The sequence below is a fragment of the Indicator indicator genome, chromosome Z (assembly GCF_027791375.1).
Source record: "Indicator indicator isolate 239-I01 chromosome Z, UM_Iind_1.1, whole genome shotgun sequence".
NCBI lineage: Eukaryota > Metazoa > Chordata > Aves > Piciformes > Indicatoridae > Indicator > Indicator indicator.
Genome location: NC_072053.1, coordinates 68,492,200 through 68,517,223, shown reverse-complemented (window position 1 = coordinate 68,517,223; position 25,024 = coordinate 68,492,200). Strand labels below are relative to the sequence as shown.

At 40.7% G+C, this 25,024-nt stretch overlaps 1 protein-coding gene across 1 annotated transcript; it reads left to right on the top strand.

Moving 5' to 3' along the window:
• The first annotated feature begins 12,332 nt into the window (after window positions 1–12,332).
• On the top strand, window positions 12,333–24,737 carry CCDC112 (coiled-coil domain containing 112). The gene is made up of 10 exons (XM_054397701.1): window positions 12,333–12,383; window positions 13,093–13,208; window positions 18,050–18,171; window positions 19,383–19,472; window positions 20,711–20,786; window positions 21,370–21,760; window positions 22,520–22,921; window positions 23,581–23,676; window positions 24,277–24,395; window positions 24,474–24,737. Exons 1-10 carry the CDS (start codon window positions 12,333–12,335, stop codon window positions 24,502–24,504), a joined length of 1,494 nt encoding a protein of 497 aa, XP_054253676.1. The 3' UTR covers window positions 24,505–24,737.
• Window positions 24,738–25,024: the final 287 nt, after the last annotated feature.

Genomic DNA, 25,024 nt, shown 5'->3' with positions numbered 1-25,024 from the left:
CTCTGTGGTACACAAGTTACTGCAAGAGCCTTCTTATGAGTCTTCTAAATCTCTTCTTTTTTTTCCCCCAGGTAAGACCATCAGCCTTCTAATGTGTCCCAAGCGATACTCAGCAACTTATATACTATCATAGAAAAAACCCTTTTCTGAATGGGAACATAGGGAAGCACATACTTTAAGGCAAACACTAAATATGAAATCAAGATTTTCCCTTGTAGCAAGTCATCATGATTTCCTCATTAGCTGAGGATATTTCTTTTGTTAGAAAATTAGCATTTAATCCCTTCCTTTTTCTACAAAAAATAATTACATCTAGTGATGAGGAAATAAAGGGCCACCCTGGGTGGGACCATGAAACATTCTTGATGGTGCTGTAAGCCTCTTCAGTACATATACAGGCTAGTCTGCAGGGCAGTACCTACCAACTTGCTCTCCCAGGGACCACCCATGAGTTGACACACTTGCAGCTTCCTAGGCCAGTAGAAAAACTGATCTGAAGTTAATCATTATACGTCTACTGTGAACATCACTCGATCCATTAAACTAATGTCATCTTTAATTTTCCATAAATAATTTATATTTTAGTTAGGAAAGTTAGGGTTAGCAGCTAACTTTTTCCTCTGCTAGTACTCAGGCTCTGAGCTTAAAGATACAGCCAGATGTGTTCCTTATAGCAGTGGGCAGACCCTGTGTAGATACAAGGGCACAGAAATCCATTTTCCCCTCCCATTTATTTTCAAAAACTGAATTGTTTCTTGTTTCTGAGAAACAAGGCAGAAAATCTACCCCCTCTTTCTTCTTTTTTCCAGAAGAAAAAGAAAAAAAATCTAAACATCTTATAAATTCAGGCTTTCATAGGTCCTATGGAACTGCTGAAAACTGCATAGTAACAAGAGAAACAAGAATTCTTTTTGCTTCCATTATGACTGCTTGAAGTGTATCACACCTTTCTTAACTGTGTTGGTGCAATAAGTCACTTGTTAGCCAGATAGCCAAGCTCTCACAGAAAGTAAGTGAAAAAATTCTTTCCTGTTTATAATGGTGTCAAAAAGAGAAGCTCACCTATTTCCCACCCCACCTCCCACCCCCCACCCCCCCTTGCACACAATTTTTTCCCACAGAAGCAATGGTGAAAGGAATAAGTTTCAGAGTGCAATGAGTTTGTTCTGGGAAGATCTGGTCTTTTGAAATTTCAGAGCTCCAGTTTCCCTTGGGAAAATTGTAATTTTTGTAGATTAACTAACCTTTATTAAAAGGATCTATATACTCAATATGCACACTCAATCCATCTCTAGTTGAAATTATGGGATTTACCACTAACAATTAGAAGATGCATGGGATGCAGGCTCCTGAGCTGGAGTCAGGTGAGAACACCATTAATGTCTCCTTGGGTTTTCCATGGACTGCCCCTGGACTGCCCTTTGTGCCCTTTTCAGTCCTAATTCTTATGTTATTCAATGTTTCATTGAAGTTTTGAAGGATGAAAATGGTCCTACACTTTGGCCAATATGTGTGCCTTCTCTCCCTGAGCAAATTTCACCATCCAAAGTTTTGCTGCACTACAAGTCCAACACAGAAAAAGTAACCTCTTCCTCGCAAAACCTGCAGTGCAGAACAGCTCTATCCCTAGGGACTCCTCTTTGCTAGCATGCCTGCTCAGTGCTGTAGTGTAGACAAAAGCAAGGGAAAAAGCATGGAGCTAAAACTAGTCGTATTTTTCTTTCCTCTTGTTTGCCCAGTATCACGGGTTGAGTTGAATCTGCTGATGTGTATTGAATACTGCTGCTGTCCCGATCAGGACATACACATTTAACAGTCAAATAGTATATTTTCTTTATATTAGGTGCCATTCAAATAATCCTTGAGTGCTCAGAAGAGTTTTACTGAAGAGATGTTGTCAGATCTTTTTGACTGGGTGTCCTGGATTAACACAACCTGCTCTAACAAGCAAGCCACCTGCCCCACACAGACAGACAACTCCAGGTGCCCAACATGGGGCATCAAAAAGAGTGTGGCCAGCAGGTTGCAAGAGGTGATTCTGCCACTCTGCTCTCTTCTGGTGAGACCTCATCTGGGATACTGTGTCCAGCTCTGGAGCCCTCAAAGCAGGAAGGATATGGACCTGCTGGAATGGGTCCAGAGCATGACCATAAAGATGATTAGAGGGCTGGACCACTTCCTCTATGAATACAGGCTGAGACAGTTGGGGTTGTTTAGCCTGGAGATGAGAAGGCTCTGGGGAGACCTTATAGAGGCATCTCAATATCTGAAGGGGACCTAAAAGAAAGCTGGGAAGGGATTGTTTAGAAGGGCTTGTAGTGATAGGACAAGGGGTAATGGTTTTAAACCAGAGTGGTGCAGATTTAGGTTGGACATTAGAAGGAAGATCTATACAATGAGGGTAGTGAAATGCTGGAAAAGTTTACCCAGAGACGTGGTGGAGGCCCCATTGATACAGACATTCAAGGTCAAACTTGATGGGTCTCTGAACAACCTGATCTAGTTAAAGATGTCCCTGCTCACTGCAGGGCAGTTGGACAAGATGACTTTTGAGGGTCCCTTCTACCCCAATGTACTTTATGATTCTGTGTGAGGGTACTGACAAGTTTAACCATTTTGGAGAAAAATGTTTCCCAGAAGAACAAAATTTAAAAGGCACCAGGTGGTAAAATAAAAGATAAATCCTCTTCTGTTAGAGAGATCAATTATCTAAATGTACAAGATGCCATTTGCAGGAGAAGTTACATGATGCAGAGGGCAACAATGGAGTCCTTTCCTGTAAACATTGGTAAACTCTCTTAATTCACCCATAAGGGCATACCTGGCAAGCATGTGTACTTACCAGTCCTTTCATCAGCTTTGGCAACTGTTTTGGACCTTACACTGGCATGGCCATGAGTTTCTTGGTGGACACACCACTCCAAGAACTGATTTCCACCACAACCATGACACTGCAGCCCTTCAGCAGGCTCTGGGGTCAAGTTCTGGATTTGTGCCCATATGAGCAACCACCAGCACTCTGCTGCATGGTGGGCATGAAACTTGGAGCAGACATCATAGAGCCACATCAATTCTTTCTAGATGTCATGGAAGAACAATTAGTTGTGTTAATTCTCTTACTTAAAAAAAAAAGTTTCTGGGATATATTTAATAAATTGACATGAGCCAAGAAAATGGCAATGCCCTCAAGAATAATGAAACAGATGCCTTGGACAGCAGAAATTAATGCTCCTCTTTATGATTACACCACGCTAGTTGAGGTGCTATGTTCTTGCTTATATACAGACAGAACTTTAAGATATATTTAGAAATCAAACTTTTACCAGTATCAGTTAGAGGTTTGCACATTTCCAAATAGTGCATAAAACTGTCATAAAATTAAAATGCAATCTATTAATCCAACTCAGTATTAGATTTTTTCATTAATTTCTGTATTAATATCAAATTACATATTTTCCAAAAGAGACCTGAGATTTTTTCCAGCTTTAATTTTGTTTGCTAATTTTTAATGTTAGATTGTATTTTATTCAGAACATAAATACTGTTATGCTTTGTCTGGTAATGATTTAGGCAATTATGAACAGAAGAGTAGTTAAGCCCCCTAATTCCATATGCACCAGATGTGTTTACACTCTGGTTTATGGCTATGTCATTAATATTTTTGACGTGCACAAAATTGCATAAAACTGCAATACTGATCCATCTCTGACTTTCAGACAACTGGCTTTTCAAATTAAAATGTAATATTAAACACTTTAAACCACTTTTTTTTCAATTATCTCCACTGCAAGCAGTGGTGCAAATATTGGGAAACAGTATCACTATAACTAGTCTTTATAATCAGTGGAACATCTACTTTTGTTTAAATGGGGAGCATGTGGCTTTGAAACAAAAGAGCTTAAGTTGGTTGTACTGTCCACATTGCAGGTTTGGGCAGAAATGACATCTGTGATCTGGTCCCAGATTAGCCTTTCAAAAGCATTGTGCATGACAATAGGCCCAAACCCAGTATTTAACTGTATTTCTGTGGTTGATAAGGACATAAAATGTTTAAGAAACACAACTTAATCCTCATACACTTGGGAAGAGTGTAACAGTGTATCTGAGACTCAGTGGTCATTGTCTCTACTTTGCAAGTAAATAGTTCTTTTTCAAGTTCAAAATTTTACTTCCCAGTAGCTCTTAAGCACTGTAATAAAAGGTATTTTGATTTAAATATGTTTTACTTCCAGTAGCAGGTCAGTTCTATAAAGCAGTTTAATACACTGAAAGCTACATGAGTAAAATGGACACATAGGTTTGTAAACACAGACATTACTTCCATTGCCTAGATGCATGCACAAATACTGTGGAGAAGAACACATTCTACAACTAGGCAAATACCGAGAGTTTGGTCCAAATACTTGACAAAAAGGGCAGATTAACAGTCTGTCCATTTTTTGAGTGCTTTGTGCCTGCCTTTGTGACTTGCCTCAGGTACCCCAGCCAGCTGCTCTGGGGTGAAATGATCTGAATCCTTGTCACCGTTCCAGGTCCACTATGTTGTTATGCCTCCATGGTGAGCTACTTTTCTTCAGCCATCTCCAGCACCTTATATACTTTCTGCCACATTATGCATGTAAAAATGTTCTTCATCTATGTGCAAGGGACTGTTTCATACATCTTGATAGTCTATTCATTTCCACTGAAAATAACAGATTAATATTTTGCTGAACTGCCAACAGGCAGGGAGTAATCAAAAGTGATATGCTTTCAATTTTTGCTATGAAAGGGACAAAAACCTGATATCCTAAGAAAAGAAAAATTCCAAGTAGGGAAAAAAAAAAGTAAGGACATAATCTAATTATTGATACCAGTTTAAATTGTGGATACTTATTCAACCCATGCTAGCATAACCCTTCCCTGACACTAAAGGTTTCCAACAGAAAAATAATACTAATGTTCCTCAGACTAATTTTAACTTTTGACTCATTTCAAACCTTTTCTGTCTACTGCAGACAGGAATAAATAATGGCCATGCTGATCCTTATAAAGAAGTTATGCAGTAATAGCAGTAAAAAAAAAAAAAAAGTAACTTCATGATTTTGTTGGACAAATATAAGAGAAATAGGTGCTGCAAGTATGTATTGAGCAGCTGCAAGTAATTTACATAGACTATTTTGCAGGTTCCTCTCACAGTCTCAGATGACTGGAACTACGCTGGGAACTACAAGATGGTGTCCTGAAGGGCCATAACGTATTGCTACAGGCACAGTTTTGTAGGGATGGTATGCAGGCTGCCGTATCAGTCCCTGCATATATAACTAGTCTCTTCTAGTTATATATGAAGTATATGACTAGTCTCCTCTAGTCCTGTTGTCTCATCTGTTTCTGATTCTAAAGTTTTTCTGCTGAGGCTCTTCTGGCTCTAAGTATGGTTTTAAAACACAGGAAAATGAAAAATTAAGACAATAGTGTGAAAAAATATATTTAAAGCCTCCTGAGCTCTCTATTTCACACTGCTTGTGAATGCTGCTTCTGTAGTATTTGTGGTTGAAACTGGACCATAAGAAGTCCTAAAACCTAAAGTTGCTGCAGTGTTGCAAGCCTGAAAAATCGGAAAAATTAAAAACTTCGCAAAAAGCATCATTATACATAAATGGTGTTTGTGTCAACTTGTTTACCCTGCAACATTTTCACTGGCTTCACTGAGGAAAATGTTCAGTCAGGACAGGACAGTCAGGACAGTTGGGAGTACTTATCCCAGTTTCACACAACTCTCAGACGGTGTACCTCATATGAGAGATACCATGAAAGATCAAGAGAACAGGACAATGTTTTGAGGGTCTTCATGATGCAATATCTTCTAAAATAGTACCAAGAGCCTATTTTACACTAACAGTAATGTATTTAATCTTTCGCTTACTTAACACTGGCACAGAGAGGTATACTGTTTCATAGGTGTTGCCATGTTTTGCAGTAAACTAGTCTGTGGTCAACTACAAAGATTTCCTTAACCAGTGGTCAGTTTGTCTTGCATCTTTCCGCCATCCAGGAAGGCAAATATCATGACTGTGGTTGACACGTGTGTAGCTGTACTGGTTGTGCAGTTACAGTCCCAAGTCACACATACTGCCAGTTAAGTGCTTAAGCACAAAGATTCACAGTAACTACAAATAAAAAATGCTGAAGTCCAACATTTTAAGATGTAGCTTTTTAAATTCTAATTTAAAAGTTAATTCTGATTATTAAAGTAATCAGTTAACTCTCATAGCTACCAAAGCAATTGGTAGAGACTAGAACTGCAAAAAATAAAAGTAATCATAAAAATTTAGACATTTAACGTGCCTATTATGAAATCAGTGCTGCATTTCTAGTTCTAGCAATGCCAGGCCATAGACTTTTGACAGACCAAGTGATTATCTTTATTTGTGTATGGCAGTTCTCCTTTTGTGCAGAAATATCCTTGCACTTGCTCCCATTGCAGGTCAGCTTTGCCAGCCAGCTGTTTTCCTCATGCACATAGAAACCCCTCTCTTTTCTGCAGGGCACACTTCCCTAGAGAACCTTCATTATTTTGATAATGAATTTGCATTGATCTGATGTTTTTGGAGTGATGCTGATAGGGCCTTTATGCGACAGAAGAAAAACTCCTGACAGCCTGAAGTAAGCAGCTTTTTGCAGAAGCCACAGAAAAGGCCATGAAAGGGCATAAGAAAATTCACGCTGGCCTGCATTAATAACCAGCTGCAGAAAAGTAGCACAGGAGCTAATAAATTAAAAACTTGTGATGAAAAAGAAGTGGCAGAGACAGCTGCTGAATAAAGTGTTGAAGCCCCAGCATGACTGATACTGTCAGCAGTGTGACTTATGCAATGTGCCAGCTTCAAACACAAGCAGCTGTTAAGGTTGTTGATTGAATATACAAATGTGTAACAGGAACAGTATCCAACTTTTTGCTGTGTGAGGTTTGGCCAAGCCTAAAACTTTCTGTAATTTTGTCAGAGCATATTTCTGTCCTCTGCTTGTCAGCTCTAAGAAGGAAAATGTTTTTGAAGACTGGGACGTGAACTTAGGACTATTAACCTCATCACATTCATAATGATTTGAAGAAAATCTTTGAGCCTTAAGCAAAGATTAAGAAACATTTACATTTCACTGGTATGCCTACCATCTCCTTGTGTTTTTTTGTTTTAAGTGGAAAACATTTTCTTTTTCCTTTTATAACAGGAAAGGGAAATGAACCAGGAAAGAATTGCAGAAGGGCAAATAATGGGAGATGAAGTGAAAACACATGAGGAAATTCTAAAGAATAAAAATAAAATTAAAAAAGAAGGAAATCAATAGAAGGAAAAAAAAATAAAAAGAAGGAATACAAATTATTAAGAGACCAGATTTAACTGTCATTTACACAGATATAAATCACAGAATCACAGAATGTTAGATGTTGGAAGGGACCTCCAAAGGTGATTGAGTCCCACCCTCCTGTGAAAGTAAGTCACACAGGAATGCATTCAGGCAGGTTTTGAAAGCCTCCAGAAAAGGAGACTCCACAACCCCTCTGGGCAGCCTCTTCCAGTGCTCTGTCCCCCTCACTGTAAAGAAGTGTCCCCTCACATCGAGGTGGAGCCTCCTGTGTTCTAGCTTGCACCTGTTGTTCCTTGTCCTATCACAGGGCACTACTGAAAAGAGACCAACACCTTCATCTTGAGACCCACCCTTCAGATATTTATAGACATTGGTAAGATCCCCTTTCAGCTTTTTCTTCTCAAGACTAAACAGCCACAGTTATCTCAGTCTTTGATAGCAGAGATGTTCAAGTCCTATAATTGTCATTGTAGCTCTCTAGTGGACTCTCTCCAGCTGATCCCTGTCTCTTATGAATGGGGAGTCCAAAACTGGACAACATTTCCAGGTGTGGTCTCACCATGGCAGACTAGAGGGAGGAAGAGAACTTCCCTAGACCTGCTGGAAAAGCTTTTCTTAATCCACCCAAGGATGCTGTTAGAACTTTTGGCCACAAGGGCACATTGCTGTCCCATGTATAACTTGCTTTCTCCATGGAGCAGTTTAACAGATTGACAACCCCTCATCTGTACTGTTCCTCCCCAGCTGCAGGACTCTGCACTTTTCAGGAGAATTAACATGAAAATTATGTGGTTCTGTTCATTTGGGACCCTTGGATTTATCACATGGGTTTATTCAGGCTTTTTCATTTTTCTTTTTCACACTTTTTGTGTGAAATCTAAATTTCAATCAGGGTTCAAAGAAAGATTTATTTTCTAGGAAGGTATAGGTTTACAGAAAGGAAAGGAAGTTATAGTTTACATGACCATATATTTCTGTGGACATAACGAATACAGAGGTTCTTTTTAATTCTTACTATCTATATTCTCCCAGAAACACTTTCTGGAACTAAGCTAGTGACTCCAGACCTCTTTCTATACCTTGTGTTTTTGGTTTCTTTGGAGATGCCTTCTAGACAAAACAAAATATGAAAGCAAGCTACTGTTTGTTGCCATCACACCAATCCCTTCCATCTAAAGTGTGGTGAGTGGAATAGGTGCTCATCTGGGGAACAGAAAAGGGATCTTCCATTCTGCCACTGCCTAGAGCTCCTCCCTTTCTAGGGCAAGTTGGGTACTAGCAAGCAAAGGTACTGGGGAACACCAGCATTGGGCTGTGGCTGCAGAACAACAGACCTTTATGTGTCCAGGGCATCAGGTTTGCTAGCACTCCAGGACAGATCCCACAGGGAAAAGTGATCATCATTCTCTGTCCTCATCAAATGATGGTGCCAGTATGAGGCCATATTAGGCCATCCTCTAAAGAGGGACAGAGACAAAGGGCTGACTGCAAGTTATGTGCTGTTGGTTTCTAGAAAGAAAAAGAAATACAAAAGCTATGCCTTTGGTAGCTATCAGGTGCTTCTCAGATGACACCTGGTGGACAAAAACTAAAGAGATGAGAACAGCCTGAATTCAGTGCAGAGCTGTACCATCCCTGCTTGCATCTGTGCTACTGCACTTAGTGCTGATGTACCTAGCAGGCGCTCTGTGTAATCTGCTTATCCACCCCAGAATGCATTGTTACAGCACCCCAGAATGAGCACATAGCATCCATGCACCCGTAATCACGTGGTTTTGATTTTTTTTCCAGCTGCTTCCATTTTGTTCTCATATTCTGGCTGATGCCCAGAGTTGGTTTAATTCTGAGTTGTGAGTCTGAGGCTAGAGTGCAGACACTGTTTTCAGAAACAGAAGTACAAGAAAAGCCCATGTTGTTAGCAGCAACTGGGTGCTTTTACAGTCTAGGACAACTTGGCAATGTGATGAACAGTGGACAGTTGTATATGTAGGGTTAAAGGCTTTGAATTCTTCTGGTCATTAATTTATTCTTTCTCTTTTAAAGTACTTCTAGTTTGCTTCTTTAACACTGGCTGTCTTTCCTTCTTTCTTGTTGAAGAGGCAGAGATAAGACAGCAATACATAAAAAACCCGAAAACCACTCTGAAGAGAAACATCTACCTAGCAAATTTTCCTTCTGTTTATCTTCTGGGGATATTTATGCCTCGTGGTAAGATGGGTTGTTTCCCAAGACTCTCATGTACAGGAGTATAACATTACTGTCCAGTTCTTTTTCTCTCTTTGGCTTGAAGGATTACAGGAAAATTGGAGATATGGAACCAATACTGTACCAGATAAGGTCTATTCTGTAAAGATAGGGGGCTGTGATCAATTCTTTGGTTCCTGGCATTGCATCTTCCAATAGGCATTTTGTTTTTCTGTTATTTGGACTTTTTTATACTATGTATACCCAGTTCCTTTACATTTTAACAGCTTCTCAGTGTATTTCCATGTTTCATGTTTGTACAAAATCTTGACAGCTTTTATGAAGCAAGACACACAAAAGCCAGGGATTTGCTAACTTCGAATAGGAAACTAAGCTGAGAAAGACAGTAAGGGAGAGTTACTTACGCACCTATATAGTTACCCTATGTAAATACGTAGCTCATTTCTTTTGGATCTAGATTATCTGTTTACAAAAAAGACACAGAGGACACCCAAGAACTGTGGCATTGTATTTGGTTAGGACCAAGCATTGGGTAGGACAGAATTAACATTCTCCACTACAGTCCGTGTGGTGCTTTGCTTTGTGTTTGTAGCTGGAATGATGATGGTAGCACTCCAATGTTTGGGGTATTGATTACTGCTCATGAAGCATCAAGGTTGTCTCTAGGGGATGGTAGTGTACAAGAGGTTTGGAGGGGATACGGCTAGGAAAGATGACCCAAACTGACTAAATTAATATTCCATATCATACGATGCCATGCTATATGATGTCATGCTCAGCAGTAAAAGCTAAGAGAAAGGAGAAAGCATGAGGCAACATATTCATTATTAAGGTATTTGTCTTCTAAAGCAGCTGGTACATGTACTAGGGCCATACTTCCCAGGAATTAGCTGGACATTACCTGCTGGTGGGAAGTAGAGAATAAATCCTTTTGCTTTCCTTTACTTCTGAGAGTGGTCTTTGCTTTTATTAATTAAACTGTCTTTACATTGACCCATGAGGTTTTCATCTTATTTTCTACCTCTGTCCTGCTGAGGAGAGGAGCAAGACTAGCTTGCTAGACACCTGGCATCCAGCCAAGGTCAGCCCACTATGGGCATATCATGGTTAAGACATGTCCTGCTCCATACTGTCCAACTCTGGCCCAGTTGAAAGCCACAGTTCATCTTTATACCAGCCCCACAAATTGATGCCTGACATCTCTTGGTGATTAAAGCCAGAACTAGCCCAGCCTAACTCTGCTCCAGTAACAGGGATACCTTTGCAATTAGTTTATAGACATCTCTGCAAAGTCCTCAGGACTTTGAGTAACATACAATCAAAGCATGTGGCAAACAATAATACAGACTGACCATGGAGAAACTGGTGAAATACTGAACAGTCTGACTTACACTATGGCCAGAATCATGTTGTTACAATGCTTGCTGAAAACAACTGTTTGTGGAGAAATCCCTGACCAGCTATCAGTTTGCTGATCCTAGTAACAGAAACCTTGGAAGGGCTGATGAATCACCAAAGGAAAGCAAAAATTCTGGAAGACACGTTTATCTTATATTCAGTAGTGAAGGACAGGACCAAGAACACACTTGAAACACTGCTGTGGAGAGAATATTTTTACAAGCCATTTCAGGTAGCAACCTGTGAGAATAATCCTTCCCAATTAATGCTGGAGACTATTTCCAGGTTTTGAAATGTTCCCCTTTACTTGTTAATTCCTATTCAGCAAACACTAAAAAATAAAATCTAAATGCAGTCATAAAATATAAAGAATAAAAATAAATCAGGAAAGTGATTTTAAAAACATTAATTAGGCAATAAAATGTCTTCAGTTTAGGCCATTTGGTAAGCATCCCATGCTCTGCAGCTGGGAAAACACCAGTACATAAAACCTCCTTATCTAGCAAAGCCACTCCATTATTTCTATGCTGCAGAAATGTTAATTCGCAACGATTGATTGGTGTATGTGAGTGAAGAAAAAGATCTTGAGAGTCCCAAAAAAATGCATTGAATAATCTAAAACTATTTCATTTTCTGTCAGAATAATAAGATTATATTCTGGTCTTCCTGAATGAAGCAATAAATACAAACCCTTAAATCCCAACATAAATGAAACCAGAGCCTGTAACAGGCATGATCTCTGAGTTCAGGGGAAGGAAAAAAAAAAAAGTTAAATCATACATGCAAAATGGTTAATCATTGTCAAATTACAACCACGTATGACTCTTCCCACGTGACATCAGCCACCAAGAGAACTGCAGAACACAGTGCTGCCCTACAACACTACTACTTGTTGATGTACATTTGGTAGATCTCAATACAAAGGTTCCCTAAAGAGCCCACAGGTCAGGCCAGCGCTGTCCATCAGGTCTTCTGCACGCCGCCCTGATGGGCCACCAGGTTGTGATGTCCAGCCTACGACTCCAGCTCTTTCGGACAACTCAGAGGGCTCAAACCGCATTGGAGAGAGCTTGAGGAACGCTTGGAAACGCTTGGGACCTCTCGAGGTCGTTGACTTCTCTGAATGCTTCTCACCTCGGCTGCACAGCTGCCGGGTTTCCACGGCTGCGGGCACTGTGGATGGAACCTTCCCTCAAAGACGGTGGCACCTCGCACATGCATACAGTAGCTCAAGTGCGCACAAACCTCCCCTCTTTACTGTCCAAACCTCCGGATTTTGGGAGGCTCGAATCACCCCGTCGCAGTGGGAGGCACGGCGCAGGCCACCCCTCAGCGCGCTGCCGGCGGGGCGGAGCGGGACTGCTACAGGGGCCGCCCCCAACATGGCTGCGCTGGCCATGGGCGTTGCAGCGGCGGCCGTCGGGCAGCAACAGGTAAAGGCCGCGGCGCGGAGCTGCCGTTTGTCCCTTCGGCCTTTCCTGCTGGCCACGGTATACCCCTCTCTGTGGTCCTGCCGAGGAGTTCCAGCTGCATACAAGGTGTAGGGATAAATGTTAAAAGAAACCTGTAGATAACAGTGTGGATTTGCCGGGCAGGCCTCAAACTGGTAACTGAGAAAGCTGAACAGGTGGCTTCTTAGTCTGCATTCATAGCAGTGGTGATGTTAAGGATGTTCAGGGTTGCTGTGAATAAGGGTTAACAATTTGTGTGGGTTATTAATCAGATTTCAGAAGCTAAGGTAGTGTTTTTCTTGAAGTAGATGGAATGGAGGTGACCTGTCCCGTATAGATTGTATGCCCATAGGCAGGCAGGTAGTTAAGTGTGACTCCTCAAAGCCTGACTGCCATGAGAGGCAAGGCAGTTACCTTGATTGAGTATTGCAGTGTGGTGAGCAGCCTCTGTTAAAGCAAGCTGATGTTGCTTTTCATTTTTCTGCTGAGTAATGTTTTTATGGCAATCATCAGATTGCCATCACTTGTCACTCCAGCTTTATACCTGTGTGACTTTAAATTAGTTGAACCAGTATAGGACTGAAGTACTGCCATTGCTGTGTGCTGGCAGGATGCCTGCTTAAAAGTAGACAATGAGCATTTGAAAACTAAATAACTGGTTTTGAATAATACTTGATTTTGTTACGTACAGAATGACAGCTGTTCCAGTACTGCAGGTGCTGGTCGACACATTCACAACTGGAAGATGAAAGCTGAACAAGATAAGAAAGTTGAATCCATAAGAACTGCAGAAAAGCTAAAAACTCAGTAAGTTAAACATTTCATCATAAGGATATTTTCATGCTTTTCTAGAGATAAGGTTCAAGGTAAGAATTTATGGTAACGAAACCTTTGGGTTAAGGCTGTCTTTTCAGGAGCTCAGTCAGAGATTATTTTGTTGTTACAGTAATTCAGAACAGACTCATGAGCTGCAGAATGCCCTCTTGTTCCAATTACCATTTGTACTTTGGTCAGTCATCTTTATTAAAGTATTACTACCACTAGATGGAAAAAATAGAAAGTGCATGTGGCTTAACTGAGTTCTCAGTTTTCTTGCTCAGCTGTGCTTACCTAAGGCATACCCACAAAAGCAGAATTGAAGCAGCATTACAACAGCTTCATCTGAGAAGATCGAAAGTGTTTCATCTAGAATATCTAGGAAAATAGAAAATGGGGGTGATTCTCCAAATCATAAAAGTGATTTAAGTGTTTCACTATATCTTGAGTAATTGCTCTAACAACCGTGCTGCTGACAGCTGAAAGAACAGGGAGATTCCTTCTTGAATGTACAAGCATTGTGAGGAAGAGGTGATGTATCCAGCCAGCTGAAGCAGACATTTGTAGCTATGAACAGTCACCCTGCAGGGGTTGGAGGGGCTCATTAATTGTGCTTTAAACTAGGTTGGAAGTGGGGGAGGGAAAAAGCCAAGCTTACTGTAAGAAAGCCCAAGACAATTGTGGAGTGATGTGTCAGCTCCACTGCTATCTCAGGGGAGGTAGATAACAGTGAGTTGTGTGTTGGAGAAGATGCAAGGGCTAGCAGTGAGTACAAGCTGAGGGACGGCACGCCAGGGTGGGAGGCTAAGAGCCTTCAGCCTGTTACGTTGCACCATGCTGGGGGACACACAAGAACGATTAAAGAAGTCTTACAGAGATGTACCACAGGGATCAAGTGATAAGGAATCAGCACATGCAGAGCTCATTGCTAGGTTGGTGGCCAGAGAGGTGGCTAGGAATGGTCAGGCTGCAAAAGTGAAAGCCAATAGATGAATTCTCTCCCTGGAGCATGAGGAATAAGCAAGAGGAGCTGGAGATCTGCATTAGGCTGAATAACTATGATATAATTGCCATCACTGAAACATGGTGGGACAGCTCCCACGACTGGAATGTTGTCATGGATGGCTATGTACTGTTCAGGAAGGACAGACCAGCAAGACAAGGTGGGGGAGTACTGAAATATGCTGAGTTCTATCCAAGGGGGGAGGCAGAGCAGGTTGAAAGGGATGTGGGAAAGGAGGTGAAATTGTTGTAGGTGTCTACTGTAGACCACCAAACCAAGAGGAAGATATTGATGAGGCCTTCTGCAGTCAACTGGAGGTACCTTCTAGAGCAAACTCATTGGTACTCATGAGTGACTTCAATCACCTAGATATTTGTTGGGAAGCTCACACAGCCAGGCACAGTCAGTCCAAAAGGCTCTTGCAGTGTATCAGTGATAAATTCTCGATGCAGGTAATGGAGGAACCAACAAGGAGAGGTACACTGCTGTACCTTGTATTAACTAATAAAAGAAGGACTGGTTGAAGGCATTAGGGTCGGGAACAGCCTTGGTGACAGTGATCATGACATGGTGGAGTTTAGTATTATACAGGGTAGAAGCAGACCAACAAGTAGACTTCTGGAGAGCTAACTTTGTACTCTTCAGAGACATACTTGCAGAAATCCCATGGGCTAAGACCGTGGAGGGTAAAGAAACCCAAGAAAGTTGGTTAATTTTTAAAGACCACTTCCTCCAAGCCCAAGCTAAGTGTGTTCCCTTGAGTAGAAAATCGGGTGGACGTGCTAGGAGACCTGCATGGGTGAGCAAGGAGCTCCTGAAGGAAATCTCAGGGAAGAAAGAAACTTACAATTCTTGGAAGAAGAGATTTGTCACTTGGGAGAACTACAGAGAATTGTCAGGGCATGTTGGAAAGCAACATGGAACTGAAACTGGCAAGGGAAGTAAAAGAGAACAAGAAGGGCTTCTTCAAATACATCAGTAGGAAAAGGAAGAATAGGGAAGGTGTGTTGCCACTGCTGAACGAGGAGGCAGCCCTGATAACTGAGGATGCAGAGAAGGCAGAGTTGCTGAATGCCTTCTTTGCTTCAGTTTTACACCTAAGACTGAACTCCCCTGTGTACTCCAGACCCTGGATGAAGGAGAGGAAGCCTGGAGGAAGGAATGCTCCTCAATGGTCAGTGAAGACTGGGTTAAGGATAAGTTACACAAGTTTAATATTCACGAGTTCATGGGCCCTGATGAGATGCACCCAAGAGTGCTGTGAGAAATTGCTGATGTTATTGCTCTCCATCATTTTTGCTAAATCTTGGCAGACAGGAGAGGTGCCTGAGGACTGGAGGAGAGCCAATGTCACTCTAGTCTTCAAAAATGGCAAGAAAGAGATTCCAGGGAACTATCGACCAGTCAGCCTCACCCCTATCCCTGTAAAAATGATGGAGCAGCTCCTTCTGGAGGGCATCTCAGGGCACTTGGAAGAGAAGGAGGTTATTAGGAGTAGTCAGCATGGATTTATCAAGGGGAAATCATGCTTGACTAATCTGATAGCATTCTATCATGCCATAACTGAATGGGTAGATGTAGGGAGACCAGTGGATGTAGTCTACCTTGACCTTAGCAAGGCCTTTGACACAGTCTCCAATGACATCCTAGTGAGCAAGCTCAGGAAATGTGGGATGGAAGAGCAGACAGTGAGGTGGATTAGGAACTGGTTACAAGATAGAGTTCAAAGAGTAGTAATCAATGGTGTCAGGTCCAACTGGAGAGCTGTAACTAGTGGAGTCCCCCAGGGATCAGTGCTGGGTCTGGTGCTGTTCAACATCTTCATCAATCACATTGATAATGGAACAGAGTGTCTGCTCAGCAAGTTTGCTGATGACACCAAGCTGGGAGGTTTGGCTGATACAGCTGAAGGCTGTGCAGCCGTTCAGCATGACTTGGACAGACTGGAGAGCTGGGCACAGAGGAACCTAATGACGTTCAACAAGGACAAGCGCAGAGTCCTGCATCTGAGGAGGAATAATAAACTGCACCAGTAGAGGTTGGGAGGTCATCTGCTGGAGAGCAGCCCTGTGGAGAGGGATCTGGGAGTCCTGGTGGATAACAAGTTATCCATGGGACAGCAATGTGCCCTCCTGGCCAAGAAGGCCAATGGGATCCTGGGGTGTATTAAGAAGAATGTGTGCAGTAGATCGAGAGAGGTTCTCTTCCCCCTCTAATCTGCCCTGGTGAGACCTCATCTTGAGTACTGCATTGTTTTGGCCTCCCCAGTTTAAAAGGGACAGGGATCTGCTGGAGAGGGTCCAGCGGAGGGCTACAAGGATGATTAGGGGACTGAAGCAAGTGCCTTATGAGGAGAGGCTGAGGGACCTGGGGCTTTTTAGTCTGGAAAAGAGAAGACTGAGAGGGCATTTAATAAATATGCCTAAATGTCTGAGGGCTGGGTGTCAGGGGGCAGGGGACAGGCTCTTCTCACATGCTCCCTGTGATAGGACAAGGAGCAATGGATGTAAGCTGCAGCACAGGAGGTTCCACCTCAACAGAAGTGGGAACTTCTTTACTGTAAGGGTCGCAGAGGACTGGAACAGGCTCCCCAGAGAGGTTGTGGAGTCTCTTTCTCTGGAGACTTTCAAGGCCTGTCTGGATGTGCTCCTCCGTGACCTGAGCTAGATTGTATGGTCCTGCTCTGGCAGGGGGGATGGACTCGATCTCTTTGGGTCCCTTCCAACCGCTGACATCCTGTGGTACTGTGACTTGTCTGAGAGTAGTGTTTTATGCCATCTAACTGAATCAGTTTTTCCTTGGTTATTCTGGATCCTGGGTTGTGGCTCAAGAAATGATTGCTGGGTAACACAGAAGTTTCCAATTAACTTCAAACAAGACAGCACATTGTCCTGTAGCTGTTGTGTTTGAAGGCTTCTAGTGTACTGTGTGGAGAGATTCAGTACTTGGGTCTAGTCTGTAAATTCCAGTGGACAGCAAAGCACTTAAACTCTGAGCCATAAATGCAATGTGTAGGGGTTTAAACCCTGTAACAAAACAGTATGATGATGAACCGAGCTGCTACTGAGAGACAGAGTTTCTTGAGTTGTCAAGTGTTAATGTTGGGAATCCTATGTCTCCATTGTATGTGGTACCAGTATCCTACTGTTCCGATCTCTAATGTGGTGGCTGCACAGATGTGCTCAGGACTGTGGTATCTGCAGTATTGTATATGCTGTTTTGTAGGTCAAACTGTTGTACTGCCTGCAAAGCACATCCCATGCTGATTTTGTACTCTAAAGCTTTCATTCTTAGCAAGAAAGCAAAAGACACCTATAGCTCTCTGTACTATACATAAAGCATAGTCAGTAAGTAATGTAGCAGCTTTAATATCTTAAGTTATTTAAAGCCAATGAATTTGAGTATTCTGTTAACAGAAGTACTTACCAGTGTTAAAGCTGAGGGAACATACTTGCTTTGCCTGTGCTGGGGCTCCACCTATGTGTGCAACTGCCTTAATACAGCCTGGCTCTGTCCCTGCTGTTCCCCATGAAAATTCTCATAAGGCTCCCTGTAGTGAGCATATCAGTAACTTTTCAGGGCGTTTTGTATGTGAAACCCTGCCTGTCAGCGAGGTAATTTTCTCATAAACTACTTTCTCTTGTTCAGGTTCTTACGTTACTTTGGTATGTATAACTGCAGAAAGACTTTTCCTTGCAAACTGCTCTAAGAACAAACCAGTTATTTGTATGAAATCTACAACACAGCTTCAGCCAGATATTAACCTTGGAAAATCTTGGAGTTTTGCTAAGTATTTGTGTCTTACTTAGTGTGGCAACCTTTTTTCCAGGCTTGCAAATACAGAAAAAGGCAAAAATGAACATCTTTACAATAGGAAGAGCAGTATCAGGGCAGAATACAGCATACTAGAGGAACTGGAACATAGCATGACTGTCAGTAGGGAAGCTGAAAGTAAGTGGTGTTTTATCTGGTTTTGTTTGGGGTTTTTTTATTGTTTGCTTTAAATGGTTTGAGACAAGTTCAGGTGGAACGTAGATGCTGATGAAAGTGTATTTCACCACGTGTATTGCTTGTAATGAACTCTTCCACATTCAGAAGCATAAATTTACGTTTTAGGCCTTCTGTGTTATTAATGTTTTTCTTTCAATCTTGAGTGTAGGAGATACTACCCGTAACTGATGGAAAGTCACTAATTTAGAAACATGGAAGCAATTTCATGTGTGCATTGCAAATTCTAATGTAGTCCAGCTAATGTACAATAAATATATACTTACCACGATATAACCTTTCATATACTGATTGCTGCTCTTAAATACATTTTTTAACAGTTCTGTGTCTGGAGTTTCCAGATTAATTTATATTGAATACTCAATGACTAAACAGTGTTTTGAGATGGTACACATTCTGTCCTAAAATATCTGTTCCGCTTATGAAATAAATACTTAAGGGAAAAATGCGACTTCCTCGTCACAGTACTGAGAGTAGTTCAAACGTAATAAATCATGCTCTGACTTCTGACGTAGAAGATCAAAGTAAAATAAATTGACGATGGGAACAGACACTTAAAAGACAATTACAAATACAGTTACCTTACAAATTTCTATGTGTTTTTATGCACATCTTTTAATTAAGGAAAACTTATCATATCCTTTACATCTTGCAGCCCTTAAAAGATGTAAATATTTTTGAGTAATGACTAAGTTCAAAAAGATTTCCAGGTATAAGAAAGGAGCATGGAAGTATGGATACAGATACTGTTGTGAGATAATGAAGGAGACAAAGATGAGAGGTGTAAAGTACTACATGTGAGATGTGAAAGAATGTTAGAGTATGATCTTTTAGGGGGTGTACAAGAACCCCCAAACCTCTCATTTACCATGTTCAACTCTTTCAGCATGATCTACATGCTTTTACACTTTTGTGCTCTCAGGGGGAACCAGCAAGGTCACGTCTTAGCTACATTTTGTTATGTTGAGGTCCTGGACTCTCTTATCCCTTCCTTAAACCAAAACTTTTAGAAGATACAGCTCCTTAGTACTTCATCCTCATCAATACTGTATTTATGGGTTCACTAGTTTATTTTGGACACTTCATTGCTGTTCTACTGAATTGAAAGCACAAAGAAACTACTAGAACTATCAGCACCTTATTTTGTTTAACAGAAGTTAAGATCCTGCAGCAGCTTTCAAAAATACAAAATAATGTGAAGAAACTTCAGCAACAATTACAAGATGTGAAGCCTACACCAGAACGTAAGTTGTGATGACAGATTTAAAAACATTTTCCTCTAAAGACATGTTTCTTGCATAGTTGGGCTTTTGATTCTTCTGCAGACCTTGTATACTACTTCTTCACTTTGTCTGCTTTTCCGGAAATACAAGAAGAATGCAGAAAGTTAGGAAAAGGTGAAAGACATGCAGTCCTGTGTGGAAACAGATAAACCACCTCTGTCTTAGAAGTGATGTAAAATAAAAGTTAATATTCTAGTGCTCTATAGCTCCCTTTCATCTAGTAAGCAATTACAGAGTAGGGTCCTCAGGGAACTAATTTCTAGATATGCACATAGCTTGAGGTATAAATTGGAATATTCTGGGGAAAATGCTGAAACAACTCAGGACAACTTCTTGCAAATAAGCACTGAAAGAACCATTCTTCTGTGATGTTCTACTACCTTGCAGAGAACTCAGGCTGAAGCCCTCCTGCAGGCTGAGGGCTTTCTGATGCTAGATAAAATGCCTCTCATTTAATTTATTTGTTATCTGTTCTATAAAAAAAAACTGTCAGCAAAGATACCAAGAACTAACCAGGCATGAAAACTGAACTAAAATAGATATAATTAGATGCTATAACCGTACTAATTTAGTTTATCGATTTTTTTAAAGCCAAGTTAGTTAAACTGTTGGTCCAATGTGTTCCCATAGAGATGCTGTGCTTGTTTAAAACAAATTCTAAAACTTCTTTCCTACCATTGCAAAACAGATGTTCCCTAGATAGCTGTCTTCCTTTCTCCTTAGCAGGACTACAGCATGCTGAGTGTACATGATGAAGTCTTACTTTGGTATTTGTCAGCTTTGTGAAAGTATTGACCTGAAGGTTCAATATAAGATTGCTACAGCCTGCTGTAAACCAAAGACTCGAGTGTGCCTTTTAAGTTACTAATTGCATTGTTATGAAAAAAACAGAAGTGAAAAACCTTTAGGATTAGGCTGTGAATCCTGAAGGTTACACAGACCAAGACTTGATTAGTGGAAATAAACATTTATACTGGGATTTGCATCCAGTTAGGTAAATCATTCTGAAATCACACCTTTTGAATAAATGATTCTGTCTTTTAAGGCTGTTTGAAATAGAAATGTCTGCCTTTTTTGTACACTGAAATAAAAGTGTCCCTGCAATCTCTGTAAGTGCCTACATCTCTGGATAGTGCTGAGTTACTGGTAAATATTGTAGACTTCTAAGTGATGCACTCTTTTCTTCTTTTGCCTTTTAGTTGTTGACAACCTCAAGGAAATGATGGAAGAAGTTGAAAATGCCATCAATGCTTTTAAAGAAGAACACAGGCAAATGTATGTTTATACATGCTTCAGCTAGAAGAAAAAGTGCTTTCATAAGACACAGTGAAAATTGCGTTAATCAAGTAAACTGTTTTATTGATTTACCCTTTGCTAGTGATTCTTGTGGTATGTAAATCAAAACTTAAACTATCAATGTTAGAACCTTGATACACAGCCTTTTAGAGGCTGTTTATATAGCTGTTCCAGTGATCCAATATATTAGTGATTTGCCTGTGAAAAGGCTTTTCAGAGGAAGGATGCAGAAGAGAGTAGATTGTGGGGGTTTTGTTGTTGCTGTTGTTTTAAGTGGGTGGGGTTTTCTTCCCCCTTCTGTCCAATGGTGTCAGGAGGGGATGGAGTTGTTTACCATAAATGTGTGCTTTGACTAAAAGGGTAACTTAACTCTGATTGTGTAGTGCTTTATTATGAAATCATTGCAACTGTGCTGTCATCTGTGGTTAGAATTTTAGTTCATCGCCTTTGAAGAATAGCTTTTGTGTGGCATTAGAGAATTCCAGAATTAATTTTCTTTCAATGAACAATGAATACTGGATTTTTTTTCTTACATTTTATTGTTTGTTCTTTTTTTCTCCAGATATCAACAGCTTTTGAAGGAGGAAAAAACTACCATTAATGAGCTCAGTATCTTTGAGAGAAAAATGGAACTGTGCGCATTAGGCAACTCAAGAACAGAAAAAGTTTTGAAATTACCATCAGCCAGGGTCTCAGTTGATAAAATACAGGAAGATCACCTACTTGAAGAAGTAGTAGAGTTTGGAAGATTTCTTCAGAGAACAGGAAGGTGGCAGGGAGGCTGGAATGATTGTGATCATCGAAGTTTTCTGAAGGTGTGGACAAAACACAAAGGAAAGTTATCTTACATGGATGAAGCCCTTGAGTATTTATGTGGAAGAACAAAAGAAGATATTGAACAGCATGACAAATGGTATCAAGAATTTCTAACTTTACACAAAAGAAAGAAAGAGGTAAAGTAATCCCTCTAGGGCTTTTGTAGCTTTAAGAAAAAGTACTAATATTTAAAATGCATGCATTTCTTATTTTTGTGTTTGCCTTTCTGGCGATAAGTGTTAGGTGGGTATCTATTTACAGTTCATGGTTTGTAACTAAGTCTTTCACATCCTCAACTTGCCAGAAATACATGTCTTGAAGAATTATCAATAAGCACACACCTAAGAACACACTGAAGTGGGCTGTGCATTGCCAAAGTATATTATAAATGCATTTGATCGCAGTGGTCTCTGGGGTTAACTGCCAGTCCCAGGGCAATAAGTGATCCTCTCTGAAACTGCAGTTCTAGTTAGACCTGTCTGAAAAATGCCTGTCCAGTCTTACAGGCATTATACCTGTGCCATACTGACATAGAGAATTATGATTCCTTCAAGAACTATCCATCTGAGTAATAAATAATTGACATAAAAACCAAATTGTAAGATACTGGATGGAATTGTTAATTTTAAGAAAAAAACTCGTAAGACCTGAAATATGTTTGCATTAAAAAGCATACTACACCAACATTCACAACAACCCAAAGTTAACAATAAATACATGGATAAATAAATAAATACATGGATAAATAAATGGATACAATAAATTGAAACAGACATAAGTACTTCTTCCTGTCTGCAGTTTCTGTCCTTAGAGCATGTTTTTATCAGACTGAATCAACAAGAAGGTGTAAAATTTTCATGAAAACTTTGAGGTTTTTTTCTGCTGTACTCTTGCAGTCAATTAGGAAGCGGAGAGAAAAACAGCAGCAAGGAAAAGATGGAAACTTGACGGAGAAAGAGAAATCTGAGAAAATGTTCAAGGAACTATGGCTGCAGCACAAAGAAGCACAGAAGCAAAAAGAAGAGGAAAGAAAAAGACAGCAAGCAGTAACTGAAGCATCAAAGAAAAAGAAAGCAATAGCGTTTGTAATGGAACAAGAATCACAGCTCAAACTACAAGAGAAGGAGAAAAAGCAACAAAAAGGTCGCCAGTGCCATATGAAGTTACTGTTGGAAAGGTATACATTGCAGAAGAAAGAAAAGGAGAAACTTGAAAAACTTGAAAAGGAGAAGGGAGAAGATGAAAAGGAGAAAATGAAGAGAACTGCTGCAGAAAAAGTTTCCAAGTTTCAAGAGCGTGTGCGTAATTACATCTTCATTTATGTGTGTTGTTGTTTTAAATATGCCTGCTTATTCCTACAATAGAAATGCTTTTTAAAACCCAAGTTTCATTCATTTATAACTATTCTTGATTCACTATAAGAGCATCTGTTATATACAATAAACAGTATGAAACTTTATTTCACAGACAGATATTCCTCTTCCTCAATATCTTAAGTTCAAGTCTGTATTTCTACGTATAGAAATTGTTTTATCTATGTCAATTCAGAAATTTTTGGGGAAAGCAGCTTGGGTTGCTTTGCTCTCCATGCTATAGAAAACAGCATTTTTATAGGCAGGTCTGAATTAAAAAGACATGTTTAAATGTCCTTCGGGTTTCAGTACCTGTAAGGTCAGATTAGATCCCACATCAGTGTAAATCTCATTACTGCAGAATTGCTATTATTGGCAGCTATTGCACATTTATTTTTATAAACAGAGTTATAACAACTACAATTTCTTTTCAATGAAAACTGTGTAATTTGTGCAGGACAAGCTATTGCAAGTGGTTACCTAGTGTTATTCTGTACTGTGACAATTTCAAAACAACAAAAAGTTAACTGTGAAAAGGTTACATACACATTTTCATACAATTTGTTTTAAATAAAAGGTTGGTTTTCCATTCATTGCATTATCAGGATCTCCATAAGCTGGAGCTAAGGATTCTACAGGAACAAGCCAAAGAATTAGAGAAACTAGAAAAGAAAAGAAGGTTGACGAAGTTAAGAGAGAAGGTAGCTTACCTTTTATTTTGTTTTAATCTGAGGAGTGTGCAGCTTGGTTGTTTAAATCTTTTTTCCTCACTCATCTAAAGAGCAATTATTTTTACTTCTCTATAGCTCATAAAGGAAAAATAAACAGTCATGCTAGATATCAGGAGACAAAAATGCAGCAAGCATAGTCGTTTTTGTTTTAAAAAGGAAAAAAAAAAGGCAAGAGACCTTATCTATAATCTGCCAGCATTATTTATTTTGGGCAAAGCTCATACAAATGAGCTGCAATATGGGTGGTGGTTTTGCTTTTTTAAAATAGTTTTCCATTATTAGTTAAATAAGTAGGGTGGCTTCCAGAAGAGTTTTGGGTACATTGTCTGGATTCTTAAGAGTTTAACCTTTTAAATGATTGTAAAGTTTAATGACTGCAAGCAGTTGCTGCCCCTATTACCGACTCCACATTTCTATTTCCCATGACAGTGTGGAGGGGCAAGTCTCTGGATAGCTATCTTCGTTTTGTTTACTCTGCACTTACTGATTAAGATGCAGACCTAATGAGTGCACTTGACTCATTCTCCGATCAGCGCCAAAGACCAATTTGGTTGTTTGTTTCACTCCGAGGTCGAGATTCAGGTAACCAGAGACCCATCCAGGTTATACAAACCTACCAAGGGCTGGGAGGAACGTACGAAAGAGAGAACACCAACACCTTCAGAACTGCGTTTACATATTCCTCATAGGTAAGGAGGAGACCTATGGACGTGCAGCATAACAAAAAATACATTTACGTAAAAGCTCTTTATGCTTTCTGATTGTAGAGCTATACCAGCCTGGAGACAAGGATTATAGATGAGCAGCTGCCTGTCCCTGTCGCAGGATGAGGACTTCCTTGCCTGAGAAGCGGACAACAGGCCTCAAGAGCTGTCACAAAGCTTGCTTGGCACGATGGCGTCTATTACCCTTCTCTTTTGCGAGTGTCGGATTTGAAACGTCATCTGTTAGGCTGGCGGTGTTTGCGTGACGGCATGTATTTCCGCTCGTATTAAAAGCGCATTTAACTGCCCCCTGCCGCAGTGACAGAACGCGCGGAACACCGGGGCCGGTGACGTCATCGCAGAGGGGAGGGGGCGGCGGCCGATAATGACGCAGTGCGTGTCCGCTGGGCGGTACAAGATGGCGGTGCAGGCGTCGGGCTGGGGAGAGCAGTCGTGCTCGGAGGAGCCGGAGCGGCTGGACTTCCTGCGAGACCGGCATGTGCGCTTCTTCCAGCACTGCCTCCATATCGTGCCCGAGCGCTACTCGTCGCTGGAGACCAGCAGGTAGCGGCCTGGGCTGCTCTTGCGGGCGGGCCGGACGCTTGCCCGTCTTG